Below are 12,979 nucleotides of genomic sequence, written 5' to 3'. Positions count from 1 at the left end.
CCACTGATCGACTATTACAACTTCCATGTCTCCTATCTTGAGATGATGTCGGGGCTTAGCGTCCCCGCGGCCCGGTCCTTGACTAGGCCTCCTTTTTGTTAAACGCCCCCCCCCCCAGGGAGCAGCCTGTGGCAGCTGTCTAACTCCCAGGTACTTATTTATAACCCACCAACAAACACACACCACCACAACCCACCAACAAACAAACACACCACCATTACAAACACTCCAACAAATTGAACATAAAAGCAATTACACAATAAATCATCTTCAAGGCTCAGATTAATAAACACTAAAAAAAGTTAGCTACCTCATTTGTGGAATTGCTTAGGTGGTGTGGGGTTGAGGGTGTGGGGCTGGGGTGTGGGGCTGTGGGTGTGGGGTTAAGGTGTGGGGTTGAGGTGTGGGGCTGGGGTGTGGGGCTGGGGTGTGGGGCTGGGGTGTGGGGCTGGGGTGTGGGGTTGAGGTGTGGAGCTGGGGTGTGGGGCTGGGGTGTGGGGCTGTGGTGTGGGGCTGGGGTGTGGGGTTGAGGGTGTGGGGCTGGGGTGTGGGGCTGGGGTGTGGGACTGGGGTGTGGGGCTGGGGGTGTGGGGTTGGGGTGTGGGGCTGTGGTGTGGGACTGGGGTGTGGGGCTGGGGGTGTGGGGCTGGGGGTGTGGGGCTGGGGGTGTGGGGCTGGGGGTGTGGGGCTGGGGTGTGGGGCTGGGGGTGTGGGGCTGGGGTGTGGGGCTGGGGGTGTGGGGTTGGGGTGTGGGGCTGTGGTGTGGGACTGGGGTGTGGGTCTGGGGTGTGGGGCTGGGGGTGTGGGACTGGGGGTGTGGGGCTGGGGGTGTGGGGCTGGGGGTGTGGGGCTGGGGGTGTGGGGCTGGGGGTGTGGGGCTGGGGGTGTGGGGCTGGGGGTGTGGGGCTGGGGGTGTGGGGCTGGGGGTGTGGGGCTGGGGGTGTGGGGCTGTGGTGTGGGGCTGGGGTGTGGGGCTGGGGTGTGGGGCTGTGGTGTGGGTCTGGGGTGTGGGGCTGGGGGTGTGGGGTTGGGGTGTGGGGCTGGGGGTGTGGGGCTGGGGGTGTGGGGCTGGGGTGTGGGGCTGGGGTGTGGGACTGGGCTGTGGGGCTGGGGGTGTGGGGCTGGGGTGTGGGGCTGGGGTGTGGGACTGGGGTGTGGGGCTGGGGTGTGGGGCTGGGGTGTGGGGCTGGGGAGTGGGGCTGGGGGTGTGGGGCTGGGGGTGTGGGGCTGGGGGTGTGGGGCTGGGGGTGTGGGGTTGGGGTGTGGGGCTGGGGGTGTGGGGCTGGGGGAGTGGGGCTGGGGGTGTGGGGCTGGGGTGTGGGGCTGTGGGTGTGGGGCTGTGGGTGTGGGGCTGGGGTGTGGGGCTGGGGTGTGGGGCTGTGGGTGTGGGGCTGGGGGTGTGGGGCTGGGGTGTGGGGCTGGGGGTGCAGCTCTCACTCCTGCTTTAGGATAGACGAAGGTAGGTCACACCCTCGTCACTGATAACATAATATTATCTAAACAAACTAGGTTATCATAAATTATATTCATGTTGTTATATTTAAGTTGACACAGACATAGATAAAAGACAGAGAGAGGTGGAGACAAGTGGAGGACCCCCTAGTGGGCAAGATGGGTCCCACTATCAATAACGCTCTATGTAAATCACCCCACAACAGCCTCCTTGATCCATCACTCACGCCTCTCTCCAGATGGGGACGGTGGGGATGGGGAGGGAGGTGGTGGTGCCGGAGGAGAGAGAGAGAGAGAGAGAGAGAGAGAGAGAGAGAGAGAGAGAGAGAGAGAGACCCCCCAGAAATATTCCTGGTGATCTGGTCCCAGTGCACTAACTCACCAGGTCTCCAGGTCTCCTCAACTCCAGTAAACTCTCATTGATTTCTCCCTCAAACACATGTTTCCCTCACTATGGCGGAGAATTTCCCCCAACTCTCGTTGTCAGAGAGTCAGTGGTTAGTTGTTGCACTTTTCAGGGAATATTTCCACAACAATTGCCAGGCGAGAGAACGTCTCCACCGCCTCCACTGGAGTTATATGGACGCCATCTTGGGGTGAGGATTGAGTAGGCCAGTTAGACGCTCTCACACTCTCAGCGCACGGGAAGACATGTTCCTTTATCGATCTCACACAAGGCCTTCAAGTTCGGCTGGAACCCGACATCCCCAGGGTCACCTCTTAGACGGTAGGGACATTTACTCTGTTTTAGCCATTTACTCCAAGCCTTCTTGTAGGCTACGAGAACTGTGACATTATAATTCCAATAGAAGTCGAATTGTATAGAAGTGTATTGAAACTTAGAACAGGCGAGGACAGGTATACAGAGAATGACAAAGAGGTGTGTGAAGAACTCAACAAGAGGTTCCAGGAGGTCTTCACAATAGAACAAGGTTAGGTCACTGTGCTAGAAGAAAGGGAGGTAAACCAGGCGGCCTTGGAAGAGTTCGAAATTACGAGAGAGGAGGTCAAGAGACACCTGCTGGATCTAGATGTTAGAAAGGCTGTTGGTCCAGACGGGATCTCACCATGGGTACTGAAAGAGTGTGCAGAGACACTTTGCTTGCCACTCTCCATAGTGTATAGTAAGTCACTGAAGACGGGAGACCTACCAGAAATATGGAAGACGGCGAATGTGGTCCCAATATACAAAAAGGGCGACAGGCAAGAGGCACTGAACTACAGGCCAGTACCAGGGAAGCAGTACCGGGGAAGCAGTACCAGGGAAGCAGTACCGGGGAAGCAGTACCGGGGAAGCAGTACCGGGGAAGCAGTACCGGGGAAGCAGTACCGGGGAAGCAGTACCGGGGAAGCAGTACCGGGGAAGCAGTACCGGGGAAGCAGTACCAGGGAAGCAGTACCGGGGAAGCAGTTCCGGGAAAGCAGTACCAGGGAAGCAGTTCCGGGAAAGCAGTACCAGGGAAAGCAGTACCAGGGAAGCAGTACCAGGGAAGCAGTACCGGGGAAGCAGTACCGGGGAAGCAGTACCGGGGAAGCAGTACCGGGGAAGCAGTACCAGGGAAGCAGTACCAGGGAAGCAGTACCAGGGAAGCAGTACCGGGGAAGCAGTACCGGGGAAGCAGTACCAGGGAAGCAGTACCAGGGAAGCAGTACCGGGGAAGCAGTACCAGGGAAGCAGTACCAGGGAAGCAGTACCAGGGAAGCAGTACCGGGGAAGCAGTACCGGGGAAGCAGTACCGGGGAAGCAGTACCGGGGAAGGGCCACATTAGCACGGGGGAGGAGGACAACCCAGTAAGAGTTATGACACGCCATTTGGGGACGTCATTATGGGCGGCCCTCCCCTCCCTCCCCTTCCGTCCCCTCCCTGCCCTTCCATCCCCTCCCTGCCCCTCCCAGTCACCATATCCCTCTCCATCTCTCATCCATTCTCCCCTTCCCATTTCCCTTCATCTCCCCCTTCCATCTCTCTCACCCACACCTGCTGCTCTACCTCTGGGCTTATGTAATACATCCTTCCGTGAATGATGTATTGTGTATACATTATGGCATTATACTGAGGTATTTTTGATGTATTTTACTGCGGGAGAGAGGGAGCGTGTGGTGAGTGTGTGTGTTCACACCTATTTGTGTTTGCAGGATCGAACATTGACTCTTGGATCCCGCCTTTCGAGCATCGGTTGTTTACACCAATGACTATGGTCCTATTTCCCTATAATAAAAAGTTTTAAAATTATGATTAGTATTTGCTTCCACAACCTGTTCCTTAAGTGCATTCCATTTTCCCACTACTCTCACGCTAAAAGAAAACTGCCTAACATCTCTGTGACTCATCTGAGTTTCCAGCTTCCACCCATGTCCCCTCGTTCTGTTACTATTACGTGTGAACATTTCGTCTATGTCCACTCTGTCAATCCCCTTAAGTATTTTATACGTTCCTATCATATATTCTCTCTCCCTTCTTTTTTCTAGTGTCGTAAGGCACAGTTCCTTCAGGCGCTCCTCATACCCAATCCCTCGTAGCTCTGGGACAAGTCTCGTTGCAAACCTCTGAACCTTTTCCAGTTTCTTTATTTGCTTCTTCAGATGGGGACTCCATGATGAGGTGGCATACTCTGAAACTGGCCTCACGTAGGCCGTGTAAAGCGCCCTAAATGCCTCCTTACTTAGGTTTCTGAATGATGTTCTAACTTTTGCCAGTGTTGAGTACGCTGCTGTTGTTATCCTATTTATATGTGTCTCAGGATATAGATTAGGTGTTACGTCCACACCCAGGTCTCTTTCTCGCGTCGTCACAGGTAGGCTGTTCCCCTTCATTGTGTACTGTCCCTTTGGTCTCCTATCTCCTAGTCCCATTTCCATAACTTTACATTTGCTCGTGTTGAATTCCAGTAGCAATTTCTCTGACCATCTCTGCAACCTGTTAAGGTCCTCTTGGAGGATCCTGCAATCCTCATCTGTCACAACGCTTCTCATCAACTTTGCGTCATCCGCAAACATCGACATGTAGGACTCTACTCCTGTAAACATGTCGTTAACATATACAAGAAATAGAATTGGTCCCAGCACCGATCCTTGTGGTACTCCACTTGTTACTGTTCGCCAGTCCGACTTCTCGCCCCTTACCGTAACTCTTTGGCTCCTTTCTGTTAGGTAGTTACTTATACTCCAGCTGCCATCCACCGTGACTCCAGCTGCCATCCACCGTTCACGGAAAGATAACGTCTACAAAAATGAATCAAGAAAAGTTTAAGATTTTAATAAAAGAAAATTTCAGTATTCCATTTTTCACCAAAGTTCTGAGATGGAAGTTTAAGAAGGCAGAGATGGATGACATACTGGACACAGCGACGGCTGGCCTCATCCATCACCAGCTGCCCGGATGTTGCAGGTGGATGTACTGTGTAGTAGTAGTTGACAGGGATGGATGGAACTGGATGGTTATGGATAGTGGATGGTGATGGATGCCAGCGCTGGATGGGTGACCACAGTCTCACCCACGGGTCAGGAGGTCACTGTAAGGCCTCACAGTTCTCTAGTCTCTTGTAATCCGGTCTTGCTTCATGCAGGTCGGCGTTCAGTCCCCGACCGTTCAAATGGTTGGGCACCATTCCTTTCCCGCGTCCCATCCCAAATCCTGACCCCTTCCCAGTGCTATATAGTCGTAATGGCTTAACGTTTGTCCTGATATTTCCCTCCCCCTCCTGTTGAGAAAGTAGGTTATGTAACTATAGGGAGCAGCGGGCACGTGGTGGCGCAGTGGTGGAGGCTGTACCTGGTCACCACTCGGGGGGGGGGGGGGAGTGGTTGTTGTGGTCATAACAGCTGTGTGCTGGTTCCTGAGCCTGGCTAGTTGTACCGGTAGTGGTCATGACGTCACCACTACCACCAACCTCACACACACACACACACACACACACACACACACACACACACACACACACACACACACACACACACACAAAAGAGATGTTCACAATGAATTCCAAAGAAACAAAGGGGGGGGGGGCAATGGATGGAAACTTAAGAAACAAATTAGCAACAAAACCTGAGGAAATGTTCTTCTAGCGAAGAGTAATGAGTAATTAACTAAAGGATCAGGTTGTAGAGCCGACAAATAACAAATCCAAAATTACAATTTATAATTCCAAACGTTTATATGAAATAAAAATGGGTTTAAGATCCTTTGCGTTAGACAATCGGCGGCTGTAAAGGTGTGGTAATAGAGCTAAAGCTCGACCCTGGAAACACACATACGTGAGTACACACGTGGATAGGTGCAACCCACCTCAAGATAACCTCAAGAATCAACCAGGTAACCCCCCCCCCCACTCAGTGCTATCAGTCCCCCCAACTCTTGTGTGATAACTGCTGAGGACAAGTTACGTAAATCTCTGATAATGTCCACATTAATGATTACGGTAACTTTCTTACTATCAAGTACGGCCATATTATATATATATATATATATATATATATATATATATATATATATATATATATATATATAATAAATAAGTGAAAACTACACACCCCAGAAGTGACTGGAACCCGGGACAGCCAGGAGCAACAATGCAACTGGTGTACATGGTACTTTAACCACTCGACCATCCGTGACCATACAAAAGACAATTTTAGCCGAGGCTGTTTCACCGTCCCGACAACATTCAAGCTTGTTCGCAATTGTGTTGCTCACGTGGCCCCACTAAATTAAGTGATTTGATGAAATAACTATGCCCAAGATTACCACCAAGTGCCATCGGTGTAACGGGGGGGGGGGGGGAATAGGGTAGTAAAAGTCAAGTAAAGCAAAGTAAAGGTAGAAGGAGGGGAGGAGGAAAGAGGGATGAAGGATAGGTGGATAGAACATGGGGGAGGTTGAGGCAGGAACTGAGGTAGAGGCGAGCGGGAATAGAAAACGGGGAGCGAACGGGAAGAAGGGAGGCAAAAGGGAGAGAAGGAGAGGGAGTAGAGTGATGTAGGAAGAGGGAGAGTTGAGGGGTAGGGAGAGTGTTATTCTATTTAAGATGTATTGATGTTAATTTTTACTTTACATGTTCTAATATAAGCTGCCACCACCTGTCCTTGAAACTAAATCTTAATTCCCCTTAAGCAATGGACAGGACACTGCTTAAGAATATCCGAGGACCCCACAACCTGAGTGTGGGAAGGCTTAGATGGCGCGCGCCTCACTGCCGGCACTCACTCCCTCACTGGTCTCCCGCGCCTCACTCTCGTTTCCTCCCTTTATCTCTACTCAAGTTTTCCATCTAGTTATTTCTAGGCTTAACTCTTACTTGAGGGGACATTGATTCAAAAAAGAGGACTGAACAAAAGTCAAGCTTGTTATTCTACACATAGACATTTATTGAATCAAATTATTTCAAATTATTTCAAATTATTTCAATTTTCATAGTTCTTACTATTTAACATTTTGACATTCTATTATTTAACACAATATTGGCCAAATTAAAAAGGGGGGATCAGCCACTCCATACACGCCCACACCATACATGGCTAAATGGTTCAGACTCCACTAACTCGTCACCACTAAGAAACACACTTCTGGTTTAAGACAATGCATAACTGAACTCTCACCTTCTCAACTCAGACGGATGCACCCTGATGGTGACTGTAGGTGTCACCCGTCAGGGTGGGAAGACTGGCTGGTTACCTTCTCTCTGTGCAAGGCGGTCGCTAACTGCATCTACCAGTCACCCCCGACGTGGGGATGTTGTGTACTCTTCCTCGTGCCCTAATAAAGACTAGGACAGGCCAAACTAGCCCTTACCAACCTAAGTACTACCAAGTCAGCAGATTGAAGCTAGTCAACAAGTCCCTTGTACCATCTCCCTCCTCATAAAACACGCACATACTCACACACACACACACACACCCACAATTACAACTCACAATTATACATGAAAGAGTGCAAAATACTTGCACTGTTACATCGGGACGGTGAAATAGCCTCGGCTAATATTGTCTTTTGAACGGTCACGGATGGTCGAGTGGTTAAAGTACCGTGTACACCAGTTGCATTGTTGCTCCTGGCTGTCCCGGGTTCGAGTCAATCCTGAGGTGTGGATTTTTCAGTCGCATATAAATAATTTTGTTTTTACTCCTTATAACTTTAGGTTAATTAGTTCGTTCAGTCTTTAGTTGATAGTTTTACTTTGTAACGTTTTATCATCGAATTTACAGGTTTTTCATTACTTTTTTATATTTCCGAGTTTGTAGTGTCATATAGTGTTATGATCACCCGAGTGAGTTGGTGTGGTTGTTCTTCCTGATGACGGCCTCTAGCAGTATGTTGCTCCATGTCCACACCTCTACGTGTCGCCTGCAGTGTGTGTTTGTTTCCTTCTACTGAACACTCTATGTAACAAAAATTGTGATTACAAAATATATTTGTGTGTTCGCACAAGAGAGACTCGAGTCTTCAAGTAAAGCTCTTCAACTGTTTTCCTCAACTGCAGGAGACTTATTTTGCCTTTCTGGAGGCGACCTTGTCATTCCTGAGAGAGGAGTTGGCAACTTTGGCAGAAGACTTGCCAGTCTTGACTGAAGCTCTCCCGGCCTTGACGGTTGGTCTATCAGTGTTGCCAGTGGTCCTCACAGCCTTGGCCGAGGACCCACTGGCCTTGACGGAGACACTGCCGGCCCAGAAATTCTCAGCGGCTCCCAGCGTGAGGAGGAGCTGGGCAGCGTAGTAGGTGGCGAGGATGAGGCCCAGAGCTAGAGCTGGGGGCAGGAGACGCCCCAGCTGCGCCACCACGATGGCCACATCAGACATGCAGAAGACGACAGCGCCCGCCAGGGAACACATCCGTCGCTCTACAGGCAGGTCCCTCCGCAGCCGGGCTCTGCAGGACCCACCACACACACATTACTAGCTAGATATTATTAATTTCAATACAATTATCGTAAGACAAACAGCATGAAAGCTATAACAGTCGCCTGGGGTGAAGGCAAGAGATGTAACTCTAATTCTGGGGTTCAAGCCTTCTGACAGCTGTTCAATATCCTCGTGAACATCATAGAACTTCTGGAAGGAACACAACATAGTCACAGATGAGGATAGACTAAGGGGCTGGGATACCTGTGAGAATTAGTCTCGCTTACCACGATACCTGAGGGAATTAGCCTCACTTACCACGATACCTGAGGGAATTAGCCTCACTTTCCACGATACCTGAGGGAATTAACTTCACTTACCACGAGGGAATTAGCCTCACCACCACCACAGCCGGGACTGAGAGTGCTCACCGGTCAAAGGCTCGCCAGATCATGGTGGTGAGGAGCAGGGAGTAGAGGGTGACCACGACCTTGAGAGCAGGGCTGGGGATGCCTGAGAGCAGCGACGTCACCACCAGCAGCAGGGACACGTGGATCCCAACCCCAGACACCCAGCTCACCCGTTCGAACCCCATGGCGAACACGTACGCCACCTGGGCCACCCCAAACATGGCCACTCCGTACACCAGCAGCTCCTCCATCCATACCTGCAGGAGGCAGGGAAAGTTTTGTTGATCTTCACTTACCAAAAGACCGGAAACGCCTTCAAGAAGACAATATTTACCACAAAGACTAAATATTCACCACAGTGACTGGATATTCTTGAGGTTATCTTGAGATGATTTCGGGGCTTTTTAGTGTCCCCGCGGCCCGGTCCTCGACCAGGCCTCCACCCCCAGGAAGCAGCCCGTGACAGCTGACTAACACCCAGGTACCTATTTTACTGCTAGGTAACAGGGGCATAGGGTGAAAGAAACTCTGCCCATTGTTTCTCGCCGGCGCCTGGGATCGAACCCAGGACCACAGGATCACAAGTCCCGCGTGCTGTCCGCTCGGCCGACCGGCTCCCTATTCACCACAAAGACTGGATATATTCACCATAATGACTGGAAATTTACCACAAACACAAAAATTCACCATAAAGGCTGTAAGTTGATGACAACAACTTGGAGTCTTGACCACAAAGCGTTGTGTTGGTCAGCAGGAAGGAGGACATGAAGCACCAGGTGTTACCCGGGCAAGTGTTGGGGCGGGAGCACATAGGTCTGTACTCACCAGACAAGCGTCGCCCAGCACGGAGAAGAAGAGGGCCAACAAGTTGATGGCCGCCTCCCCCTCTACCTTCTCTACCACTGCGAGGAACCCCATCAAGCACACTATTGGCAGGCACTTGAGCACCAGCCCCGCCACGGACGGCTCCTCCATGGGCACGTACACCACCATGCACGCCGCCACGGACGCCAGGAAGGGCAGCAGGTAGTGGAAAGGGGGCCCACTTCTGGTGACTTTACCTTTCTTCGACATGTTGGGCTCTGGCGGAGGTAGAAATGGTCCCGGCGTTTATTGTCTCATCTTTTCATTGACTAACTTTATATGCAGTTTATTAGAGTGTGAGAAGCATCAAGTGGTTCCCTATCTGTACTGTGTGTAAGTGGGTGTGTTGGGCATGGTTCCCTATCTGTACTGTGTGTAAGTGGGTGTGTTGGGCATGGTTCCCTATCTGTACTGTGTGTAAGTGGGTGTGTTGGGCATGGTTCACTATCTGTACTGTGTGTAAGTGGGTGTGTTGGGCATGGTTCCCTATCTGTACTGTGTGTAAGTGGGTGTGTTGGGCATGGTTCCCTATCTGTACTGTGTGTAAGTGGGTGTGTTGGGCATGGCTCACTATCTGTACTGTACTCACCTAGTTGTACTCACCTAGTTGTGTTTGCGGGGGTTGAGCTCTGGCTCTTTGGTCCCGCCTCTCAACCGTCAATCAACAGGTGTACAGATTCCTGAGCCTATCGGGCTCTGTCATATCTACACTTGAAACTGTGTATGGAGTCAGCCTCCACCACATCACTTCCTAATGCATTCCATTTGTCAACCACTCTGACACTAAAAAAGTTCTTTCTAATATCTCTGTGGCTCATTTGGGCACTCAGTTTCCACCTGTGTCCCCTTGTGCGTGTTCCCCTTGTGTTAAATAGACTGTCTTTATCTACCCTATCAATCCCCTTCAGAATCTTGAATGTGGTGATCATGTCCCCCCTAACTCTTCTGTCTTCCAGCGAAGTGAGGTTTAATTCCCGTAGTCTCTCCTCGTAGCTCATACCTCTCAGCTCGGGTACTAGTCTGGTGGCAAACCTTTGAACCTTTTCCAGTTTAGTCTTATCCTTGACTAGATATGGACTCCATGCTGGGGCTGCATACTCCAGGATTGGCCTGACATATGTGGTATACAAAGTTCTGAATGATTCTTTACACAAGTTTCTGAATGCCGTTCGTATGTTGGCCAGCCTGGCATATGCCGCTGATGTTATCCGCTTGATATGTGCTGCAGGAGACAGGTCTGGCGTGATATCAACCCCCAAGTCTTTTTCCTTCTCTGACTCCTGAAGAATTTCCTCTCCCAGATGATACCTTGTATCTGGCCTCCTGCTCCCTACACCTATCTTCATTACATTACATTTGGTTGGGTTAAACTCTAACAACCATCTGTTCGACCATTCCTTCAGCTTGTCTAGGTCTTGAGGGAATGGTCGAACAAATGGTTGTTAGAGTTTAACCCAACCAAATGTAATGTAATGAAGATAGGTGTAGGGAGCAGGAGGCCAGATACAAGGTATCATCTGGGAGAGGAAATTCTTCAGGAGTCAGAGAAGGAAAAAGACTTGGGGGTTGATATCACGCCAGACCTATCAACAGACTGTGTGTAAGTGGGTGTGTTGGGCATGGTTCACTATCTGTACTTGAAAAATTCTTCACTATCTGAAAAAGACTTCGGGGTTGATATCACGCCAAACCTATCAACAGACTGTGTGTAAGTGGGTGTGTTGGGCATGGTTCACTATCTGTACTGTGTGTAAGTGGGTGTGTTGGGCATGGTTCACTATCTGTACTGTGTGTAAGTGGGTGTGTTGGGCATGGTTCACTATCTGTACTGTGTGTAAGTGGGTGTGTTGGGCATGGTTCACTATCTGTACTGTGTGTAAGCGGGTGTGTTGGGCATGGTTCCCTATCTGTACTGTGTGTAAGTGGGTGTGTTGGACATGGTTCCAAGCTGATTGTATACACTAGCTCTGATAATACATGGATGCCCCTCACGGTATATAGATATCTTCGTGGTACACACATGTCTGACGGTACACAGATAACATAATGGTACACATAGGCCCTGACGTTACACAGATGACATAATGGTACACATAGACCCTGATGGTACACAGATGACATAATGGTACACAGATGACATAATGGTACACATAGACTCTGATGGTACACAGATGACATAATGGTACACATAGACCCTGATGGTACACAGATGACATAATGGTACACATAGACTCTGATGGTACACAGATGACATAATGGTACACATAGACTCTGATGGTACACAGATGACATAATGGTACACATAGACCCTGATGGTACACAGATGACATAATGGTACACATAGACTCTGATGGTACACAGATGACATAATGGTACACATAGACCCTGACGGTACACAGATGACATAATGGTACACATAGACTCTGATGGTACACAGATGATATAATGGTACACATAGACTCTGATGGTTCACAGATGACATAATGGTACACATAGACCCTGATGGTACACAGATGACATAATGGTACACATAGACTCTGACGGTACACAGATGACATAATGGTACACATAGACCCTGACGGTACACAGATGACATAATGGTACACATAGACTCTGATGGTACACAGATGATATAATGGTACACATAGACTCTGATGGTTCACAGATGACATAATGGTACACATAGACCCTGATGGTACACAGATGACATAATGGTACACATAGCCCCTGACGGTACACAGATGACATAATGGTACACATAGACTCTGATGGTACACAGATGATATAATGGTACACATAGACTCTGATGGTACACAGGATGACATAATGGTACACATAGACCCTGATGGTACACAGATGTCCTAACGACACTGGAGACAGAGAGTCTGTCTTAACGTAAACAGACAAAGGTGAGACGACAAAGATCACTGTTGGGTACTGAGGTGAGGCAGGAGATGAGGTCCAGAGCAGCAGCAGCAGGTGAAGGTGAGGCAGGTGGGAGGTGTGGCAGTGTACTGGAGCAGGCCGCCTCCTGATACAGTACTGAGATAGTGTCTTATCTCCACCTTGGATGCTCTCCCACCACAAGCCTCCACCCCAACAACCACCAACAGTGCCAAATCACTCCTCCTCCTCCTCCCATCGTACAACAAGAGTGTCACATTCGTGTATAGATAAGTCAATCATCTACCTGTTGATAACCTCACAGTACAACAAGCGTAACACGCACATAAAGGAACAACCACAACATCAACTGACATCAACAGCAGGAAAGAGGATATAAATATGTTTTTAAAGTGAATTTTACCTATAGGGAATGTTGACATGTCACCGGAAATTAACGTGGCCATTCACTGCCTCTCTCGAACCCTGACCCCACCATCGACCCCACCACCGACCCCACCATCGACCCCATCA

The 12,979-nt window shown here is 49.9% G+C and overlaps 1 protein-coding gene across 2 annotated transcripts; it reads right to left on the bottom strand.

The window, feature by feature from the left end:
* Positions 1-6,793: 6,793 nt before the first annotated feature.
* Positions 6,794-12,659, bottom strand: LOC123761598 (lysoplasmalogenase TMEM86B). 2 transcript variants are annotated; one of them, XM_045747619.2, is made up of 4 exons: positions 12,501-12,659; positions 9,524-9,780; positions 8,720-8,955; positions 6,794-8,316 (listed from the first exon to the last, which is right to left on the bottom strand). In XM_045747619.2, the coding sequence occupies exons 2-4, from the start codon at positions 9,770-9,772 to the stop codon at positions 7,935-7,937; spliced, it is 867 nt and encodes a 288-aa protein (XP_045603575.1). In that variant the 5' UTR covers positions 9,773-9,780; positions 12,501-12,659; the 3' UTR covers positions 6,794-7,934. The 2 variants fall into 2 exon arrangements, with proteins under 2 accessions (XP_045603575.1, XP_045603576.1); XM_045747620.2 differs by having other exon boundaries at positions 12,491-12,633.
* Positions 12,660-12,979: the final 320 nt, after the last annotated feature.

This window comes from Procambarus clarkii, chromosome 24 (assembly GCF_040958095.1).
Source record: "Procambarus clarkii isolate CNS0578487 chromosome 24, FALCON_Pclarkii_2.0, whole genome shotgun sequence".
NCBI lineage: Eukaryota > Metazoa > Arthropoda > Malacostraca > Decapoda > Cambaridae > Procambarus > Procambarus clarkii.
The sequence above is the reverse complement of the archived record's forward strand: the minus strand, read 5'-3'. Positions and strand labels throughout refer to the sequence as shown.